The sequence below is a fragment of the Myotis lucifugus genome, unplaced genomic scaffold (genome assembly GCF_000147115.1).
Source record: "Myotis lucifugus unplaced genomic scaffold, Myoluc2.0 scaffold_186, whole genome shotgun sequence".
Classification (NCBI taxonomy): Eukaryota; Metazoa; Chordata; class Mammalia; order Chiroptera; family Vespertilionidae; genus Myotis; species Myotis lucifugus.
In genome coordinates, this window is record NW_005871234.1 from 1,479,567 (window position 1) to 1,496,268 (window position 16,702).

At 52.9% G+C, this 16,702-nt stretch overlaps 2 protein-coding genes across 2 annotated transcripts; one reads left to right on the top strand and one right to left on the bottom strand.

The window, feature by feature from the left end:
* Nucleotides 1–3,437: 3,437 nt before the first annotated feature.
* Nucleotides 3,438–11,464, top strand: SMYD5 (SMYD family member 5). Its single transcript, XM_014462647.2, has 13 exons — nt 3,438–3,482; nt 3,566–3,767; nt 4,517–4,656; nt 5,115–5,236; nt 5,578–5,647; nt 6,173–6,277; nt 6,995–7,057; nt 7,261–7,331; nt 7,650–7,756; nt 8,156–8,212; nt 9,091–9,185; nt 9,865–9,935; nt 10,031–11,464. Exons 1-13 carry the CDS (start codon nt 3,438–3,440, stop codon nt 10,173–10,175), a joined length of 1,293 nt encoding a protein of 430 aa, XP_014318133.1. The 3' UTR covers nt 10,176–11,464.
* PRADC1 (protease associated domain containing 1) lies at nt 10,572–16,078 on the bottom strand. The gene is made up of 5 exons (XM_006096764.3): nt 15,643–16,078; nt 13,663–13,763; nt 13,081–13,190; nt 12,653–12,820; nt 10,572–12,464 (listed from the first exon to the last, which is right to left on the bottom strand). The coding sequence occupies exons 1-5, from the start codon at nt 15,707–15,709 to the stop codon at nt 12,344–12,346; spliced, it is 567 nt and encodes a 188-aa protein (XP_006096826.1). The 5' UTR covers nt 15,710–16,078; the 3' UTR covers nt 10,572–12,343.
* Nucleotides 16,079–16,702: the final 624 nt, after the last annotated feature.

Below are 16,702 nucleotides of genomic sequence, written 5' to 3' on the forward strand. Positions count from 1 at the left end.
CAGCCCCGTGGGACACTGGCAGCTCGCAGGCGTGTGGGAGTGTGGTGGGCGCTCGGTCTGTCTCCGCGCACAGGCTTCGGGGCGGTCGCGCGCTGTGCCGGGGCCTCCGCGCCTCCGTGCGCGCCCCCTTCCGCGGGACCGGGCCGGCTGCGGCAGGCGGGGCTGGCGGGGGTGGGGGTCCCGGGGCTCCCGACCCAGGACGCGGATCGGTGCTCCTGGGCCCCGGGCGCCGTGGGCGGGGATGTGTGAGCCGAGGGGACGGAGATGAAAAAACGGGGGTCCTCGGGGAACTTTCTGGGGGGATTGGGGTGAGGGAGGGCCTGGGAGCGCTTGGACCGGAGCCTGCAGCCCGTGGGAGCATTTGGAGGGGTTGAGCAGGAGAGTGAGGTGATTCTGTCACTTTTGTTCTTGCTTTTTTAAAAGTTCGTCGTAAAAAATGTGAACTTGCATGTAAAGAAAGAAGGTAAAAAATCACCGGCAATCCTAGTCCTGTGCAGATATGTGTCTAAGGTCACATTTTTAGAAACGGCTTTTTGATGCAGCAGTCAATCTTCCTGTCTCCTAAGCCTATTTCTGAGTATTCGTTTTTAAGAGCTCAATAATCGTTTTAGTTGATGGCACGGGAGGGCGGCAGTGTCCACAACCAAACCCTCTCTATAGGCCCTTGCGCTCCATCTGGTTTTTCCCGGAGGTCCAAGACCGGGCAGCTCATTTCCCAGCACACGCCCTTTTGTTCTCTCCAGCACTGAGGATTTCCCCTGAGTTATCGTGGCCGATTAATATGTGCAAAACGGCACTGCTTTGTTCTCATTGGCGTTTCTTTGTTGAATCATTTATCCTGTGGAGGGGCTGTGTGTATCCTTAGCCCTTGCCCACCATGTCAGAGGCCCAGCCCAATTCCATTGCCCCCTTTCCGCCCGGGGGACTGGGAGCATTCCTCTCCGGGCAGGGCACTCCCTGCATCCTGGGAGCTGCTCACACCTCCATCTCCCCCCAGGGCCCCTAGTACTGATTGGCTTGCACTTGGATGGTGTCTCATTCCGGCACTCCTGGCATGCAGAAATTTTCACCTTTACCATCACTGAGCCCCCCGTCTCCCGTCTCTCTGCCCCCTTCTTTCTTCACTTCTTCCCTCTCACTTCGTTACTACGCCAGCCACTCTCCTTGCCTAATTGTCCTGTCAAAACCCCAGCTCTGGAAGAATGAGCTGGCTACACCCGATCTGCTGCTGGAGAAAAGCATACACCTACCCACACTTAGTGACAAGATAGTAGGCTCTTTGCATCTACAGTCATCAGATGAGATTGGTTTATGATTTTATTTTGTGTAATTTCCCCAGTTACCACATCAGTTATGTTTTGTTTTTTGAGTAAAATGGAGAAGCTTTACACTACTGTATAGTTTAAAGAGCATGAGAATTATTCTTTGGTCTGACAGAGCTGGCTCATAAAACCATATAGATTAGGAGCCTCACATGGGATAGTTTTGATCACTTTGTTGCTTCTATGGATATTGGCAAGAATGCTTCCTTAAAAATTTACCCACTCTTATGCCAGGGACGTGACTAATCACAACAGAAACCTGATCAAATACAGTGATGCCAACCAGAATGCCATACTGGTACACATCAGCCAGAAAACAGCACTGCTTTTTAGTCTGTCTAGGCTTTCTTACTTTTTTTTTTTTTAATATATTTTTATTGATTTTAGAGGGCGGGGGAGAGAGAGAGATAGAAACATCAATGATGAGAGAGAATCATTGATCGGCTCCTCCTGAATGCCCCTGCTGGGGATTGAGCCTGCAACCTTGACTGAAATCGAACCCGGGACCCTTCAGTCTACAGGCTGATGCTCTATCCACTGAGCCAAACCAGCTAGGGCAAGGCTTTCTTACTTTTGAATTAAGTTTTGGCAATTTATATTTTTTTTATAAAATCATCCATTTAATAAAGATTTTAAAAATTTAGTGCAGTCTTAGAGTTTTGTACAACATTTTTTTATTTATTTGCCAAATTGAAAATATATTTGCATACTTTGTGCCCTTTCCCTTCAAGTTCAGTTCTCTCCAAGCTTCTTGGAAATATGAATTAGAGCTGTTTTCTTGAAACACTTTCACATGTTTGGGGGAATGTGTGGTTTTATAGAGGAACAGTTCTGCTTTTCATTTTGTCTTGATTACTAAATATTGTCTACATTTTGGTCCTCAAGAAAGAGATCAATATTTATCTAATACTGAGATTTGAGATTGTCAGAGATAACATTCACATCTTTGTGTCCGTAGCAGAAGGCCAGATTTCATTTTGGGAGATCGGGTCCCAGGGGCCACAAAGTACGGGGTGGGGCTTTCAGGAAGACAACCAAAGTGCATCCACGGCTTTGCCCAGTGGTTTTGTTCCAGCGGCCCCACTCTCCTCTGAGAGCTCCCAGAGCTGTTCAGAGGGTTGAGCTTTGTGGCTCATGGGTTGCGCAGTGCCTGTTCTGGTCTGCACTTCCTGCTGCTTTGACTTTGGGAGGTGTCCCTGTCTAGCCAGAGCTCCAATGCTAGAAGACAGGGTGCTACCCATGAGGCCACATGACAGGACATTTAATTGCTGTGCTGATCATAATTCTCTCTCCCTTTTTGTGACAATTCGGTGTTTGCAAGGCACTTCTCTGAGTGAATGGTGGAAGGAAATGCCTGGGGCGGGGGGGGGCCAGTAACTTCCCTGGGTTCTAAAGCTGTCTCCTGAATCCCTTTGCACTCTGAGAGATGCAATTCAGCGATTGTCTTCTCATCCTTCGTCTTTTTCCTGATGTGTATGGTGCTTTAGACTACTTCTCAAACTCTGACATGCATATGAATCACCTGGGCATCTTGTTAAAGTCATATTCTGATTCAGCAGGCCTGGGGTGGGGCCTGAGATTCTGCATTTCTGACAGTCTCCTAGCTGATGCCCAGGCTGCCAGTCCATCCCCTCACTTTGAGTAGTAAGGAGCTAGAGCTTATGGGGTGCATGGCCTGTGCTATATCCTGGAAAATACCTGTTCAATATTATTAAATACTCGTTTTTCATGTGGGAAACAGATGCGAAGAAGTGAAGCAATTAGCTCAAAAGTTCAAGCAAATAAGCATTAGGATTAGTGCTACGATTAGTCTTTCTTTTCAGAGTAACCTCTGAGAAGTTGTTGAGTGCCAGGTACTATGCCAGGTGCTGGAGTATCCGTCCAACCAGGGAAATAGGGTACATTCTCCCCCAAACTGGGCCTCCCTCTCCCATGGTGTAGGATTTCTGTGCAACCATTAATAGTAGCATCACTGCCCGGATCCTGGAGGGGCATGTGGGTGACTCAGAGAAGGCTGCCCTGCTGTTACCAGCTCCTGGTACCGGAGGCACCTGCCTGCTATGAGCTCTGGCCCTCCTTTGGCCATTCTAAAAATTCCGCCGTGGGTATTCTGGGATGGCTGACATCCGGGCCCTCTTCTCTGAACAGGCTGAAAGAAGTGTGACTGAAAGTAGGTCAGAGCAGAGGCAGTAATGGGGTGCTGACCATGCTCCGTGAACCCTCCTGCCTCTGCTAAGAGGTAGCATGTGGGGGTGAGGCGGGGTGGCCCTCCAGGAGGCTTGGAACTGTCCTCTGCCTCTTCTAATGGCCATCCTGCTCCTTCTCTGCCCTCTCAGGGAAAGGGGCTTTTTGCCACACAGCTGATCCGGAAGGGGGAGACCATCTTTGTAGAACGGCCCCTGGTGGCTGCACAGTTTCTCTGGAATGCACTTTATCGCTACCGAGGTGAGCACATCCCATGCCTCATGGCTGCTGGCCCAGCTGCCTCTGTGCATGGAGAGAGCTGCATACTCCCTACTGGTGGGTGTCCCTGGGATGTTAGGAGGAAAGGCTGTCTTCCCTTGGAGAACTGCCCGAGAACACTGTCTCCTCTCAGGCTGTTGGGGGCTGTGAGCCTGTAGGAAAGAGGCTCTTCCGAAGTGCTCCCTGGGGGAGGGCTGTCACTCGGGTGGAACTCAGAGTCCACCCTAATAACATAAGGGACTGGATGTCATGCTGAAGGGCTCCGTGCCAAAGTGGAGCCTTCTGCCCAGAGGCCACATGCCCCTTGGTGAAAAGGCTGCATTAAGGGTCAGAAACCAGCCACATGCTCCCCCCCCCCCCCCCACACACACACTCTTTTCTTAGGCCAGAGATAAACTGTGGAAGGAGGGTCACTTTTTTCCCAAATGTGGGGAAAGCCCAGTCTGGGGGAAGGGATGGGAGCCCCACAGACTAAGTCCCATTGAGAAGCAGGGTGCCTGTGACAGGTAGGGTGGGGACTCCAGAGAGGGAAGAGGTTAATCCTCTACTTTTGAATGCATATGAAATCCATTCCTTCATTTCATTCTTTAACGTATTCATTTCCTCACTTTCTAAACATTGTGAGCATCCACTCTGTGCCCGGCACTATTCTAGCCCTGGGATACTGCTGTGAAAATGACAAGTGTGGACCCTGCTCTCGAGACACTGTCATGTCTGGCTCTCTCCCTCAGCCTGTGACCACTGCCTGCGGGCACTGGAGAAGGCAGAGGAGAATGCCCGGAGGCTGACGGGGAAACCCGGCCAGGTGCTGCCTCACCCTGAGCTGTGCACTGTGCGCAAGGACCTCCACCAGAACTGTCCCCACTGCCAGGTGAGTGTCCCTGGGGAGGGTACCGGACAGGGACTGCTGGAAGACACCTTAGCTGAAGTCCTCTCTGGGGAGTCAGCAGCGAAGACGGACCTGGTCACAGCCCTTGAGAACCACAATGTAGGATAAGACATTGAAAGGCTCAGCTGCTGTTGCAGTTTCATCCTCTTGTTCCAGTCCCATTGTCTAAATAGGCTGGATGGGAGCTAGTCCTCTTCCTAAGATCCTGGGGGGCTCTCCCCTCTACCTGCTAAGCTCTCTTTGTTTCCATGGTTTTACAAGCCTGGGTTAGTAGGGGACCCCTCCTGTGCCCCCAGAGCACTGTATGCTTTCTCGTGTCACAGTACCCTGGGCCTCTGCTCAGGGGCTGTTTGTGGAAGGAATGCAGTTAGAGGAGGTGAGTACCACCTGGGACATCTGTGCTTCACCAGCCTGAGGTGCTGACCTCCACCCTCCCACAGGTGATGTACTGCAGTGCAGAATGTCGGCTGGCAGCTGCTGAGCAATACCATCGGGTCCTGTGCCCAGGCCCCTCCCAGGATGACCCCCTGCATCCTCTCAATAAGCTGCAGGAGGCATGGAGGTAGGTGGCATTTCATCTCTTCTTTCCTTTACCCCTCCCTCCCCTGCCTCCCTGCCTGGCTCAGCAGATGCAGCCATTTTTCTTAAGTTACCATCTCCCAGAATTCCCCCACCCTATTCTTACAGAGGTCACATTACCCAGCCCCCTGCCTTTTGTTTGAGCTGCCTGTCCCACCGTCCTCAACATTTTACACTTTCGCATTAAGCCTATAGGAATGTAAAGTCCTGTCCAAGCCCTTGCCGATGACTGTCTCTCTTCAGTCTGTAGCAGTCAGACTGGACTTCCTTGAAAACAGCTACTTGGAGGGAATTCATGGGCCAAACCTTTTTCTTTCTCCCCAGGAGTGTCCACTACCCCCCTGAGACTGCTAGCATCATGCTGATGGCCCGGATGGTGGCCACAGTGAAGCAGGTGAGCCCACCTGACCCTTGCAGGGAAGCGGAAAAGGCTTCATTCAACCCTCGGCCTCAGTCTCCTGCTGAGATGCAGCGTTCCTCTGGGCTTTCTAAGGGAAGCTGCTTCCTACGGAAACCTTAGGGGTTGATAACCGTACATCTGCAGGGGGAGTGGGCACTCATCTGGCCTACAGCCTCTGACCTCTGAGAGGACATTCTTGTGCAGCAGCAATTCATGCATTGGGTTTGTAAGCACCACTTTTTTAGGGTTGTGTCTCTTACATAAGTGAGAGAAGCCATGCTAACCCCTCCTATTACTATGGTTGCTCAGTGTTGAATTGGCTAGATTGGCCCAAGCTGGGGGAGATAGCTGGGGATATACAGAGTCGGAAAGAAGTCCTAGGTCAAGGGAAGGGTCTACCTGGAAGCTCAGGTGTGATGCAGGGGCGACAGTGGCAGTAAGGATGTGGTGTCTGAGTCCATGTGTGCACATGCACGCACAGGGGTGTGTGGTGTGACCTGAAACATCTGTTCACTGCAGGCTAAGGACAAGGATCGCTGGATCAGGCTCTTCTCCCAGTTCTGTAATAAAACGGCCAATGAGGAGGAAGAAATTGTCCACAAACTCTTGGGGGACAAATTCAAGGTTGGTCTTTTCCCATGTCCCCTCCACCCCAATAGCTTGAAATATTCTGTGACTTCCTGAGAGAGCTCCACATTTGGTCCCTTCCTAGTGAAAAATCTATTCAGAGGACTTAACATTCCTGCCATTATTTAACTTCATGGCCTAATGTGGACCCCAAACTGGGAAGTGGGATAATGACAGAGGAAGGAGGGGTGCCCTGATATGATAGGACAGCAGTGGGTGTATCAGGTATAATGAAAGATGGAGGGTTGGGGGTCCACAGGGTCAGGGAGCAGTAAGTACCCACTGCCAATCAAAGAATTACAAAATCTGAGGCCAGTGGAGGCAGATGTGTGAAAAGGCATCTGGGGTGGGTCTTCCTGCATTGAGTTCTGAGGAAAGGGTGGAGGGGGAGAGTCGGGCTGGTCTGGAGGCTAGTTAGGGGTGGCTGGAGGTTGGTGGTGAGAACAGGTGTTCGAAGCCAGGCTTCCTTGGCCCTGCTGGCAATGAGGGCTGGAAAACAGGGAGGGATTGGGGTTTGCCACTCTGATTTGAAGTAGACCAGTGGACTGCCGTGGCTCTTTGCAAATAAGGACTGTGGCCTTCCTTTGCCCCCAGGGAAAGCTCAGTCTACAGAGCTGGCCCTTTTCCTTCCCTCACAAGGTCGTCTGGGCCCTGCCTGGGTGCTGATGGGAAATCCTCAGGGATGCAAGTGTCTCCCTGTTTTTCCTAAACCAGGGCCAACTGGAGCTTCTGCGGAGACTCTTCACAGAGGCCCTTTATGAGGAAGCACTCAGCCAGGTGAGTGTGAGGAGTTGGGACAGTGTCTTCCCCAGCCACTCCAGCTCTCCAGGGGCAACTGGGTCAGCCAAGCGACTGCTGACTTGGTCTTCGGGAGTTGGGCTGGGACTGACTCACAGAAGACTGTCTGAACATAGAGTTGTATCAGGAAGAAAAACAAGTGGCTGGAACCTGAGTGCTCATCTCTCTTTTCTCCCCCGCAGTGGTTCACTCCAGATGGATTCCGGTCTCTCTTTGCTCTTGTTGGGACCAATGGCCAAGGAATTGGGACCAGGTTAGGAGACACTGTTCCAGATACTTTGGACTTGTCCCTTGGGGCTTGGGTGGGAAATGGACTAAGGAAGGTAGCCACAGCTCCCTTCAAGACTAGGTGGGACAGGGTGCAACTCTGTGGCCAGAGTGCTACATTGCACATAGTGATGGGGGGTCAGAAAGACTGAGCTGGTGGAGTCTGCTCCGATTGGGATTCTTGGTCTGTGGGGAAGATGGGGCCCCCACCCTGGAGAAAGGAATGGGTTTAACTTGCCTGGAGGTGGAGAGCCCTGTTAGCTGGGCCTCCTGCTCTTCAACCACCGCTGCCTGGGACCCCCAGCTCCCTGAGCCAGTGGGTCCATGCCTGTGACGCTCTGGAGCTGAAGCCACAGGACCGCGAGCAGCTGGATGCTTTCATTGACCAGCTGTACAAGGACATCGAGGCAGGTGGGTGAAATGGAGACACCACCCCCCCACCCCCCACACCCGTGGTCAAATAGTGGACACAGCTTTCCCCAGGGACCTCTGAGTTGATGGGGGACAGAATCCTGTGTGCCTGTGGGAAGCTTCAGATCTGTCTGAGGGACACTCAGATGAGAAATGGGCCTGAGATCTGTGCAAAGGCTCAATGCTGGGGGGTGGGGGAGTGCTGGACAAATAGAGCGCTATCATTTACAGAAAAGCAAGGCTCATGCCTCAGAGATGTAAGTTCAGGTGAAATGGTCGGGATCAGCTGCATTCGTGTGGTAGGGGGGCAGGACGGTGAGGCAGTGCCTTTCCTTATAAACCTAGTTTCCTTTTCCCTATAAAATGGGTAGAATAACACCTGCATATTACTTCTTACAGCAACTGGCGAGTTCCTTAACTGTGAAGGATCAGGCCTCTTTGTGCTCCAGAGCTGCTGTGAGTCCTGACATTGAGGAGCGGTGCCCTCGTAGTCACAGTTCATCTCTTTTGTTTCGCTCCTTCTAGGCTGATGGGGTTGAGTCTGGGAGTGGGGTTAGATCTGAGCTTCCCTTGGAGATTCCTCTGGTCCTTTTTGGTCCATCAGTTTTTCATTCATTCATTCATTGGATTGCTGGTGCCTTAATATATGTTTATATATAAAAACTCGCAGTGGGTCAGGCCCTGTGCTCTGCAGGGCACTGAGCTCTGATTTTCTCAAGGGAAGCATGAGCTGTGCACCACCACTGCCCTGCGAAATTTGGCAGGGACGTGTGGTGAGCGCCTGGGAGCCCTCAGGAGCCGGGGAGGAGGGAACTCAGGCTAGCAGGCCGTCCCCACCTGCTGGGAAGGGGTAGTGCGCTCAGACTATTGTCTGTTCTAGCTCCCAGCCTCCCACCCTCTAGTTTCCTCACTGCAAATCCTCTTCCCAGGTTCCAGAGCCACGCTACCCTCCCAAACTAGGCTCTCAGAGGGCTGGGCTCACCTGCTACCAGATGACCAGTAGCAGACAGGACTGAGTTAGTGGTCTGGCACGGGCAGCCCTTTCAGAGCCCTGTCCCTCTTTTGTGAGACACTGGGAACACAACTGAGAGTCAGGGTGGCCAGTGAGGAGGAAAGCAGGGGCAGACATGGAGGTGGGAGAGGGAGCGATGTGGGATACACTTGTGTCTCAATGGTCTCAGGAAAGAGCACTGGACAGGGAGTCAGGAAACCTGAGTTCCAGGATCTGCACAGCCCCAGATAGATCCCATCCTTCCAGAAAACAAGGAAGGATGGGACCTAGTGCTCTGCAGAGTTGAGTCAGCAATCCTCATTACCTGCCTCTCCTGACCCAGGCAACCACAGCTGTGTCCCCAATGCAGAGACCTCCTTCCCAGAAAACAACTTCCTTTTGCATGTCACCGCCCTGGAGGATATTAAGCCAGGAGAGGTGAGGGGGCCGGGAGCTGTGGGGAGCATGGGGGGTGGGGTGGCAGTGGGCCTTGCAAGTTCTCTAGAGATTGGGAGTGGCAGTGGCTAGGGCCTTAAGTTCAGGCTGTTGAATTGAACCCCCCACACCCCAGGGCATGAGTCTTTTTGCCCCTGGATATGCTCTAACCCCACCATTAAAAAATTACTCCAGAAAGCCTCAGAGCGGTGTTTGAGAAACAGCCGTGTGCCAGGTTCTTGTCCCCAGCTACCTTGTGAGAAAGGACTGCAACTTCTAAGAAAGCAGGAGATGGCTCTGTGGCTTGGACTATGGGGAGCTAGTGTGGGTTTGGGGTCCTGGTTGTCAGTGCTGCACAGTCTGGTTGAACCTTCCAGGACAAGTTGCATCTCACCAAGATAACCTCTAAACCCGGCCACTGATCTTGCCCTTAATGCCTTTAAGCCTGGCCTGAGGCTCACTGCAGTCCCCTCTCTGCCTCATATGTAGATTGTTAGAGCCTTGTAGTGACCTGCTTGCTGAGGACACAGAGGAATGGATCGGGGCAGCCCACCCCTTCACTGAAGGGCAGCTCAGGCCCTTGGGGATGGAGCAGAAGTTGGAGATAGAGTAGTGATTGGGGAGTCCCTCATCCCATCTAATAGCACAGACTGTCGGACCCCACTTCTCCTCTGCCTTCCAGGAAATCTGTATCAGCTACTTAGACTGCTGCCAGCGGGAGCGCAGCCGCCACAGCCGCCACAAGATCCTCAGGTGCCTGCTGGGGACGAGGTGGGCAGCTGGGCTCAGATCCTCTATCCCAGGGGCTGCCTGACGTTTCGCCCTCACCATCCCCCCATCCGCTGCAGGGAGAACTATCTGTTTGTCTGTTCCTGCCCCAAATGCCTGGCAGAAGCTGATGAACCCAACGTGACCTCAGAGGAGGAGGATGAAGAGGAGGAAGAAGGAGAGGCAGAAGATGCAGAGCTGGGGGACGAGATGACCGATGTGTGATGTCACCATGCCTGGAAGGGGCCCTACCCCAGACTCTGCCAGAAAATGGGGCCTTCCCCCAGAGAAGAGGCTAGGAAGGAACTCCCCACTCCCATTGCCTGCTTTCCCCCCATTCCAGCTGTTTCTGCCAGAGGGCAGGACAGAGGCTGGACCCTGGCCCTCCACTCCCCACCAGACCTCATGCCCTGGACACTGCTGCTGAGTGGCTCGGGTTCTGCGCTGTGGCTGAGCCTTTCAGAATTGGCCTCCTGATGTACTCCATTCCAGAGTGTGAGCGGCTGGAACCAAGGTCAGGGCCTAACAGTATTTCTTCCCCTTTGGCCCCATGCCTGCACCTTCCCATCCATCTGAGGCCTCACCCCTCTCTACTTGCTATTGAGGGGGTACAAAGTGGCAGTCTGAGAACAGCCTTACTTTATTGAAGAAGAAAGAAGAGGGGGTGCATTGCCCTCACCTTCCCCACTTCCCATCGTTGTAGTTTATAAGGGCAACTGCCTGACTACTACTAGCACAGCTGGGTGAGGCAGGAAAGGAACTGGGCCTCCAGAACACTTTCCCTAAGGCTCTGCCAGGAAACACTGAGCCAGGGGAATTACCTTCCTCTCCTTGGACATCTGGGGGAGTGGAGACTAACTCCTTCCCCAAACTCCAGAATCTCTATTTTGTGCCTTGCCTTTCAGGCCCTGGCACAGTGGCTGGCCCCACAGGGTACGGAAAAGGCTTCTGCTTCCCTCAGAAGGGGCGTGTGGGTGATCATTACCCCTTCCTCACACCACTTCCCATTGAAGACTCTAGCAGCATGGCTGAGACCTGGGGGTGACAGGCCTGTGCTCCTTAGGATGCTCCAAATTGTTCCCTGGGACCAGTTGAATATGGGTCAGTTAGGGGCTCTCCTGGCCTCAATCCATCTTTAGGGTCTCCGCAGAGGAACATTGAAGTCTTCCAGAAACCTAGAAGAGCTGGGTTAGATACTCGGAGATTAGCCCTGACTGTATCCTCCAACCCCAAATTAGCAGTACCCCTCACTCTTGTGTTGGAAGCTGTAGGAATTATAACCCATCACCTGCGATTCCTTTCTGCCTACCTTCCCTAAGGGGTCTTCACATCCCCCTGCTAAGGGATCCTACGAAGACAGGTGCCTGCCCACAGGCCCTTCCCTGGATTATGAGCCAGGTGGAGCCTTTCTGTCTGGCCTATTGGGTTCTTGCTCCTTCACAGCAGCCAGCATCCCCTCCTATCCCCGCCTGCCCACTCTTCTCAATAAAATGTGAGTGGTGACAGGCTCTGAAGGCATGCTTGGTGGAGAATGACTTGACAAGCTGCTGGAGCACGCAGCAGTCGTGGGTGGTGAAAAGGCTTGAAAGGTAGACCAGATAATGGCAGGAGGTGGGAGCTCTAGCTCCCCAGTTTAGGCTCATCTCTGGTCTCACCTACACTCCGCTTTGCTGATGTTCTAAACCCCCAGAGCAAGGATCCTCCATGGGCAAGCATGGTTCCCCAGCACTAGGCAGCAAGATGATCCTTCTCCCCAGGGACTATGGCTCCTAAGATCTTAGGCAGGAGGCTGTGTTGGGATCCAAGATTAGCGATCTGAGTAGTGGTCCTAAAAGACCTTGGACAAGTCATTTATTGTCTCTGGGCCTCAATCTCCTCCCCTCAACACAAGGGCATGGGGCCAGATGGGTGAGTTTGAAGGCCCTCCCACCCATGAGCTCTTATTCTAGGACACAGTTGCAACCCTGATGAGAGGCTTTATTGCTAAAAGTCAGTGAGGGTTTATTAAGTCCTCAAACACCAGCTCCTTAAACCACCCCAGTAACTGCTGTGAAGGACACAAGAGACCCTGGGTCGGGGAGGCTGGAGCCAGGTGAGAGGTGACAGGTCACGGATGGCTTTCAGGCCACCTGCCTTTAGCCCCTTTTGTTCCAGATTCTAGTCAAGAAGCCCTGAGGCATGTTTCTTGCATCTTCCCATAACATGGGACACCCTTGGGGGCCCTGGGGAAGGGAGAACAGTGGTGTGACTTCCCTTAGCCTAGCAAAGGTGCAAGCCTTTTTCCTCTACCTGGCTCCACCTATCCCCAAATGCTATCTCCAAGTCCCAAACAGCAGAATTTCTGGATTTCCCCTTCCCAGCCTAGAGCTGGCTGGAAGGTGGAACCAACTCTTCTACCAGAAGGTCCAGGGTGGTTGCAGCAGCTCAAAGGTGGGGATGCTGGTGACATTGACTGGAATGGAAATGATGGCCCATGGCAGCCCATGCTGTTCCAGGGAGCGGCGGATCATGTAGCTGGGAGGGCATGAAGAGAGGTGGGGATGGTCACTTTCTCAGCACCCCATCATGCCCCACTGTCCCCATCACTGGGAGTTCCATCCAGAGCCCAAGGACTTTTGACCCTCCAACTGGTTCACCCCAAGATGAGGCTTGTGGGGGGGACTGGTGATTGCCCTTGACCTCCAGAGACAAGGAGCCCTCACCCATCTCGGCCGAGTAGGAAGAGGGCAGGGATGTCAGCCGTGCGCTGGGTACTGTCCTGGATCATCTCCACGTAGAAGCTGTCATTGTCAACTGCGTTGTCAGAGATGATCACTGCCCGCCCGCCATGTTCCTGTACCACCCGGGTCTTGGAGAGGAAGGAGCAGCCCCTGGAAAAGGTGATGAGATCAAAGGAAAGGCAGGGTCTTAGCTACCCCTCCCCTAGGCCATCACCCTAGGAGGATGAAAGGACCATGGACAATTTTTCATAAAGGCTCATAAATAAATGGCCAAAAAGCATGGATAACCTTAAAGAGACTTAAAATGATGAGTTATTTAAAAAATATTTCAAAGGACCACCACCATCATTGATCTTAGGAGCTTTCCTATTCCTGCCCTTCCCTTGCGCCAGTGCCTGTCCACTCCTCACCCCCTCTCCACCAGAGCGATCTGGTCCTGGATGAAGAAACCGTTGCTGAGTTCTCCACAGGCCTCTGAAGGTTCCGCAGGGACAAGGTGAATCTGCTCATACCTTGTGTGCTGAAAGACATTTAGACAGGTCGACGTGTGAGGAGACGCACCTGCTTTAGGACCAGGCTGACATCCTATCCATCCGTTCCTCACAAGGTGTGAAGAAAAGGTGTGGAGTGGTTTCTGTATGCTGGGTACTTCATTCTCACAAAATAGTTGTCCTATCCCTTTCCAGGAGACAGGCAAGGGCGTTCAACGGACCCAGAATGATGAAGTAACATGCCTTAAGTTATATCATTCAGAGGTAGAGCTAGCAGGGCCCTTGGTTTTTCACTGTTTCATGTTTCCAAGGACAACTGGTCCCTCCATGGTGCCCAGGGAAGTAACTGGAAGCCCTTCCTTCCTGCATTGCAGCCCCTGCACTGCTCCCTTCCATGTCCCAGCACTCCAGTATTGGTTGGAGGGAGGAGAGGGATCACCTCAGCTTAGTGGGGAGAAGATGGCGACAGGATCATAGAGGAGGGATCCTCCCCAAACTTACAAAGATGCCACCAAAATCCTTTGCAGGTGTAGCTGTGAAAATGTATCGAATGTCTCCAGGACTCAGCACTTGGAAGTACAAATAATCATGGATGCGTAAGCCTGAAAAGTAAAAAGTACAGATGAGAAGCCTCCATGGACCTGTGTCTGCAAGTAGGCTGTCTATAGTCAGGGCCTCAGGACCCAGTTTCAGCCAAGTGGGTCCTCCAGGTGGGTGAGACAGGTGGTCCCTGCCTTGAGGAGGATAGAGTTGATACAGAGTTAGTAAATGTTAGTACAGGCAGATTTATAAGTGCTGCTGCTTGCAAAGGTGAGCCAGGAAGACTGAGCTCTACTGTGATCTCTGAGGGTTAATCTGTCTTTGCTAGGAAGTGGGCCTGAGCGTTTCCAGGTGAAGATGTGTTAGTTTGGGTACAAAACACTCTATTAAAACTGAAAAGTTGACTCCCTGGTCCCACTGCCATCCTCCTGGGCCACGACTATCATTTCTTGTCCTGACTAGTCTACCTTCTTCCCTTTTTGCTCTCTAAGGTCCATTCCCCAAACAACAGCCAAGGATATTCTTAAAACATCTTAAAGCATATATGATCATGTCACCGCTCCCATGGCTTCAATACCCATCAACAGCTTCCCTTTGCACTTAAAATCTAAACTCAACTATGGCCTGCAAGGCCCTGCTCTATCTGGCCATTGGCTGCTACTCCGACCTTATTTCCTTCCTCTGTTCAAGCTACACTGGACTCCTTTCAGTTTCTTCACTCTGAGTCTTCTTGCAAGCTGTTCTCTGTAGGAGGCTTTCTACCCTCACCTCACCCCACCTCTACCTCTTTACCTGGCTTACTCCTACTCATCTATTAGGTCATAGCTTAAAAGTCACTTTCGCAGAGAAATCAGCTCTATGACTGCTCTCCTTTTATGCCCATTCAAAATATACTTTTTCTCCATTGATACTTCCAATATAATTTGTAATTCTAGAGTATTCATAATTTTTTGTTTAATGTCTGTCTCCTCCACTACAGCAAGGACCATAAGTTTATAGCTTCATTCCATGCTGTATCCACATTACCTAACACAGTGGCTAGGATATAGTGGGTGCACAATAAGGGTTGTTGAATGAACAGCTATTTCCAGCTCCACTGCACTGAGGAAGAGAATTGCCAGAACCAGGTTTTTCTGGGGTGTGGGAACTTCTTTTTAGCACCAAAGTGTAATGTTTCACCTAAACTTGAGCCTCTGGTTTCCTTAGCGCACTGAGACTGAGGAATGCAGAAGGGTGAGAGCTGCGGCCACGGGTCCATCAGTCAATCAACAAACCACCAAACCACTACTGTGTGCCGGGGTGGGACTGACTGGCTTTGGTTGTCCTTGTTTACTGCCCAAATCAGCCACCAGGTAGAGCCCCACTGCCTTGGCACTGGGCTATGCATCCTTTTATCTTGGGAGTGAGGACTTGCCATCAGATGCAGATACATGCCCAGGAAGCCTCCCTGGATTAGCACTAAACACCCCCTTACCTCCCCCACCCCCCCACATCTTTGCCTGGCCTTTGCATTTGCTCATCTGTGTAAATTAAGCGTGGTATACGTATGTGTGTGGGTATATATGTTTCTGTGCTTGTGTAGGTGCAAACAGGTTGTCTATGTACATCTGTGCTTGTGTGTAGGGATGTGTGTTACCATATGTGCTCACATATCAACAGCATGCAGGATCTCTAGTGGTTCCTCCTCCTCTTGGTCGCGCCCTCAGCCGCCTGGTCGGCGTTAGTGGGGGTAAGGGAGAGCCTTGCTTCGATGTAGGGAGATGAGGCTCAGAGCCCAGGCTCTGGCCGCGCCCAATTCAAGTTCCAAAGGACCAGCACCCACCCACCCAGCCGCCCGAACTCGCCGGGTCCCCAAGGTGACCCGTGGCCCCCAGCCCGAGCCGCGCGCAAGCTGGACGGCCCACCCCGCGGCACAGCCCCGCCCCGCCCGTTGCCGCTCACCGTGGGCCGCGACGCAGGCGGGGAGCCAGAGCACGAGACACCACCAGCCCGCGGCGCCGACGACCATCTCCAGGGCCCGGCCGGGCGCCGCGCTTCCTTCAGCCTCCCCGCCGCGCGTTGCTCGCCGGACTTCAGCCTGACAGCTGCCCCGGCCTCCCACCCCCAGGCCCGCTCCTGCCGCTGGTTGGCGAATGGGAACGAGGCCCACGGCTGATTGGCTCCGACGCCTGCTCTTCTAGCCACACTTTCTACCTCTGCGCCTTTCCCCACTTCCTACTGGTCGAGAGAAGTGGGGCCGAGGGCTGATTGGTCTAAACTCTTAACAGCAACTGCGGCCCCCACTCGGCCCCGCCCCAGCATTCCTCAGTTTGGATTGGACTCTGCGCGACCTCCAGGGATGGTGGGTGGGCTGGCAGGGGATGACCAGGAACGAGGTGGGCACCTGGCAGCACTCGCTTCAGCCGCCGAAAGTCCTGATCATCAGCTCTTGCGGTCTCGGCGGGATTCTCCCCGCGGCCGCCTCACGGCGTGATTTGCCTTCTCCCAGTTCGCTTTCCTCCTCCCCGACCCCCTCCTCGGAAAGATACGCATCTAGCGCCCCGGTGATCGCCGGCGCCCCTCCAGCTCGCCCCCTGCCCAGTCCCACCAGTGCTTGCGCGGCCCCAATGGAAGCGCCGAGGACGCGGCAGGTGCAGCCAACCCTCGAGGAGGCTCTGGCCAGTGCAGAGCCGGAAAGCGGACATTGGGACTCGGTGCCCACGACAGCTTCTCTACCACTTTCTGTGCAATTGTGGCTTTGGCTACCTTTCCTAAGCTCCCAGACTCAGCGTCCTCGTCTGTAAAATGTACGTGATAACAATACCAACGCAACAGGGTTGTGAGCATTAAATGAAAAAACTCATGTTAAGAGCTTACTTAGCATAAGCTTGCTCCACAGTCAGCGTTCAATAAATGTTTGCATTTATTTCATTCCTTGGTCTGGCGTCCAGGGCGAGGAGATAAGATGGAATTAAGGATAGTAGGTGTCGCGGGCCAAGCAAGGATCTTTCATGCTCAGGAA

Excerpts from the sequence above, each read along its gene's own strand:
- PRADC1 (XM_006096764.3), bottom strand. The coding sequence starts at position 15,709 with ATGGTCGTCGGCGCCGCGGGCTGGTGGTGTCTCGTGCTCTGGCTCCCC. Across the intron at positions 12,821-13,080 it reads ATCGCTCTGGTGGAGAGGGG|GGGCTGCTCCTTCCTCTCCA; the intron begins GTGAGGAGTGGA and ends CACCTTTTCCAG. Across the intron at positions 12,465-12,652 it reads TTCCTACTCGGCCGAGATGG|CTACATGATCCGCCGCTCCC; the intron begins GTGAGGGCTCCT and ends ATGCCCTCCCAG.
- SMYD5 (XM_014462647.2), top strand. The coding sequence starts at position 3,438 with ATGGCTGACATCCGGGCCCTCTTCTCTGAACAGGCTGAAAGAAGT. Across the intron at positions 6,278-6,994 it reads TCTTGGGGGACAAATTCAAG|GGCCAACTGGAGCTTCTGCG; the intron begins GTTGGTCTTTTC and ends TTCCTAAACCAG. Across the intron at positions 8,213-9,090 it reads CTTTGTGCTCCAGAGCTGCT|GCAACCACAGCTGTGTCCCC; the intron begins GTGAGTCCTGAC and ends CTCCTGACCCAG.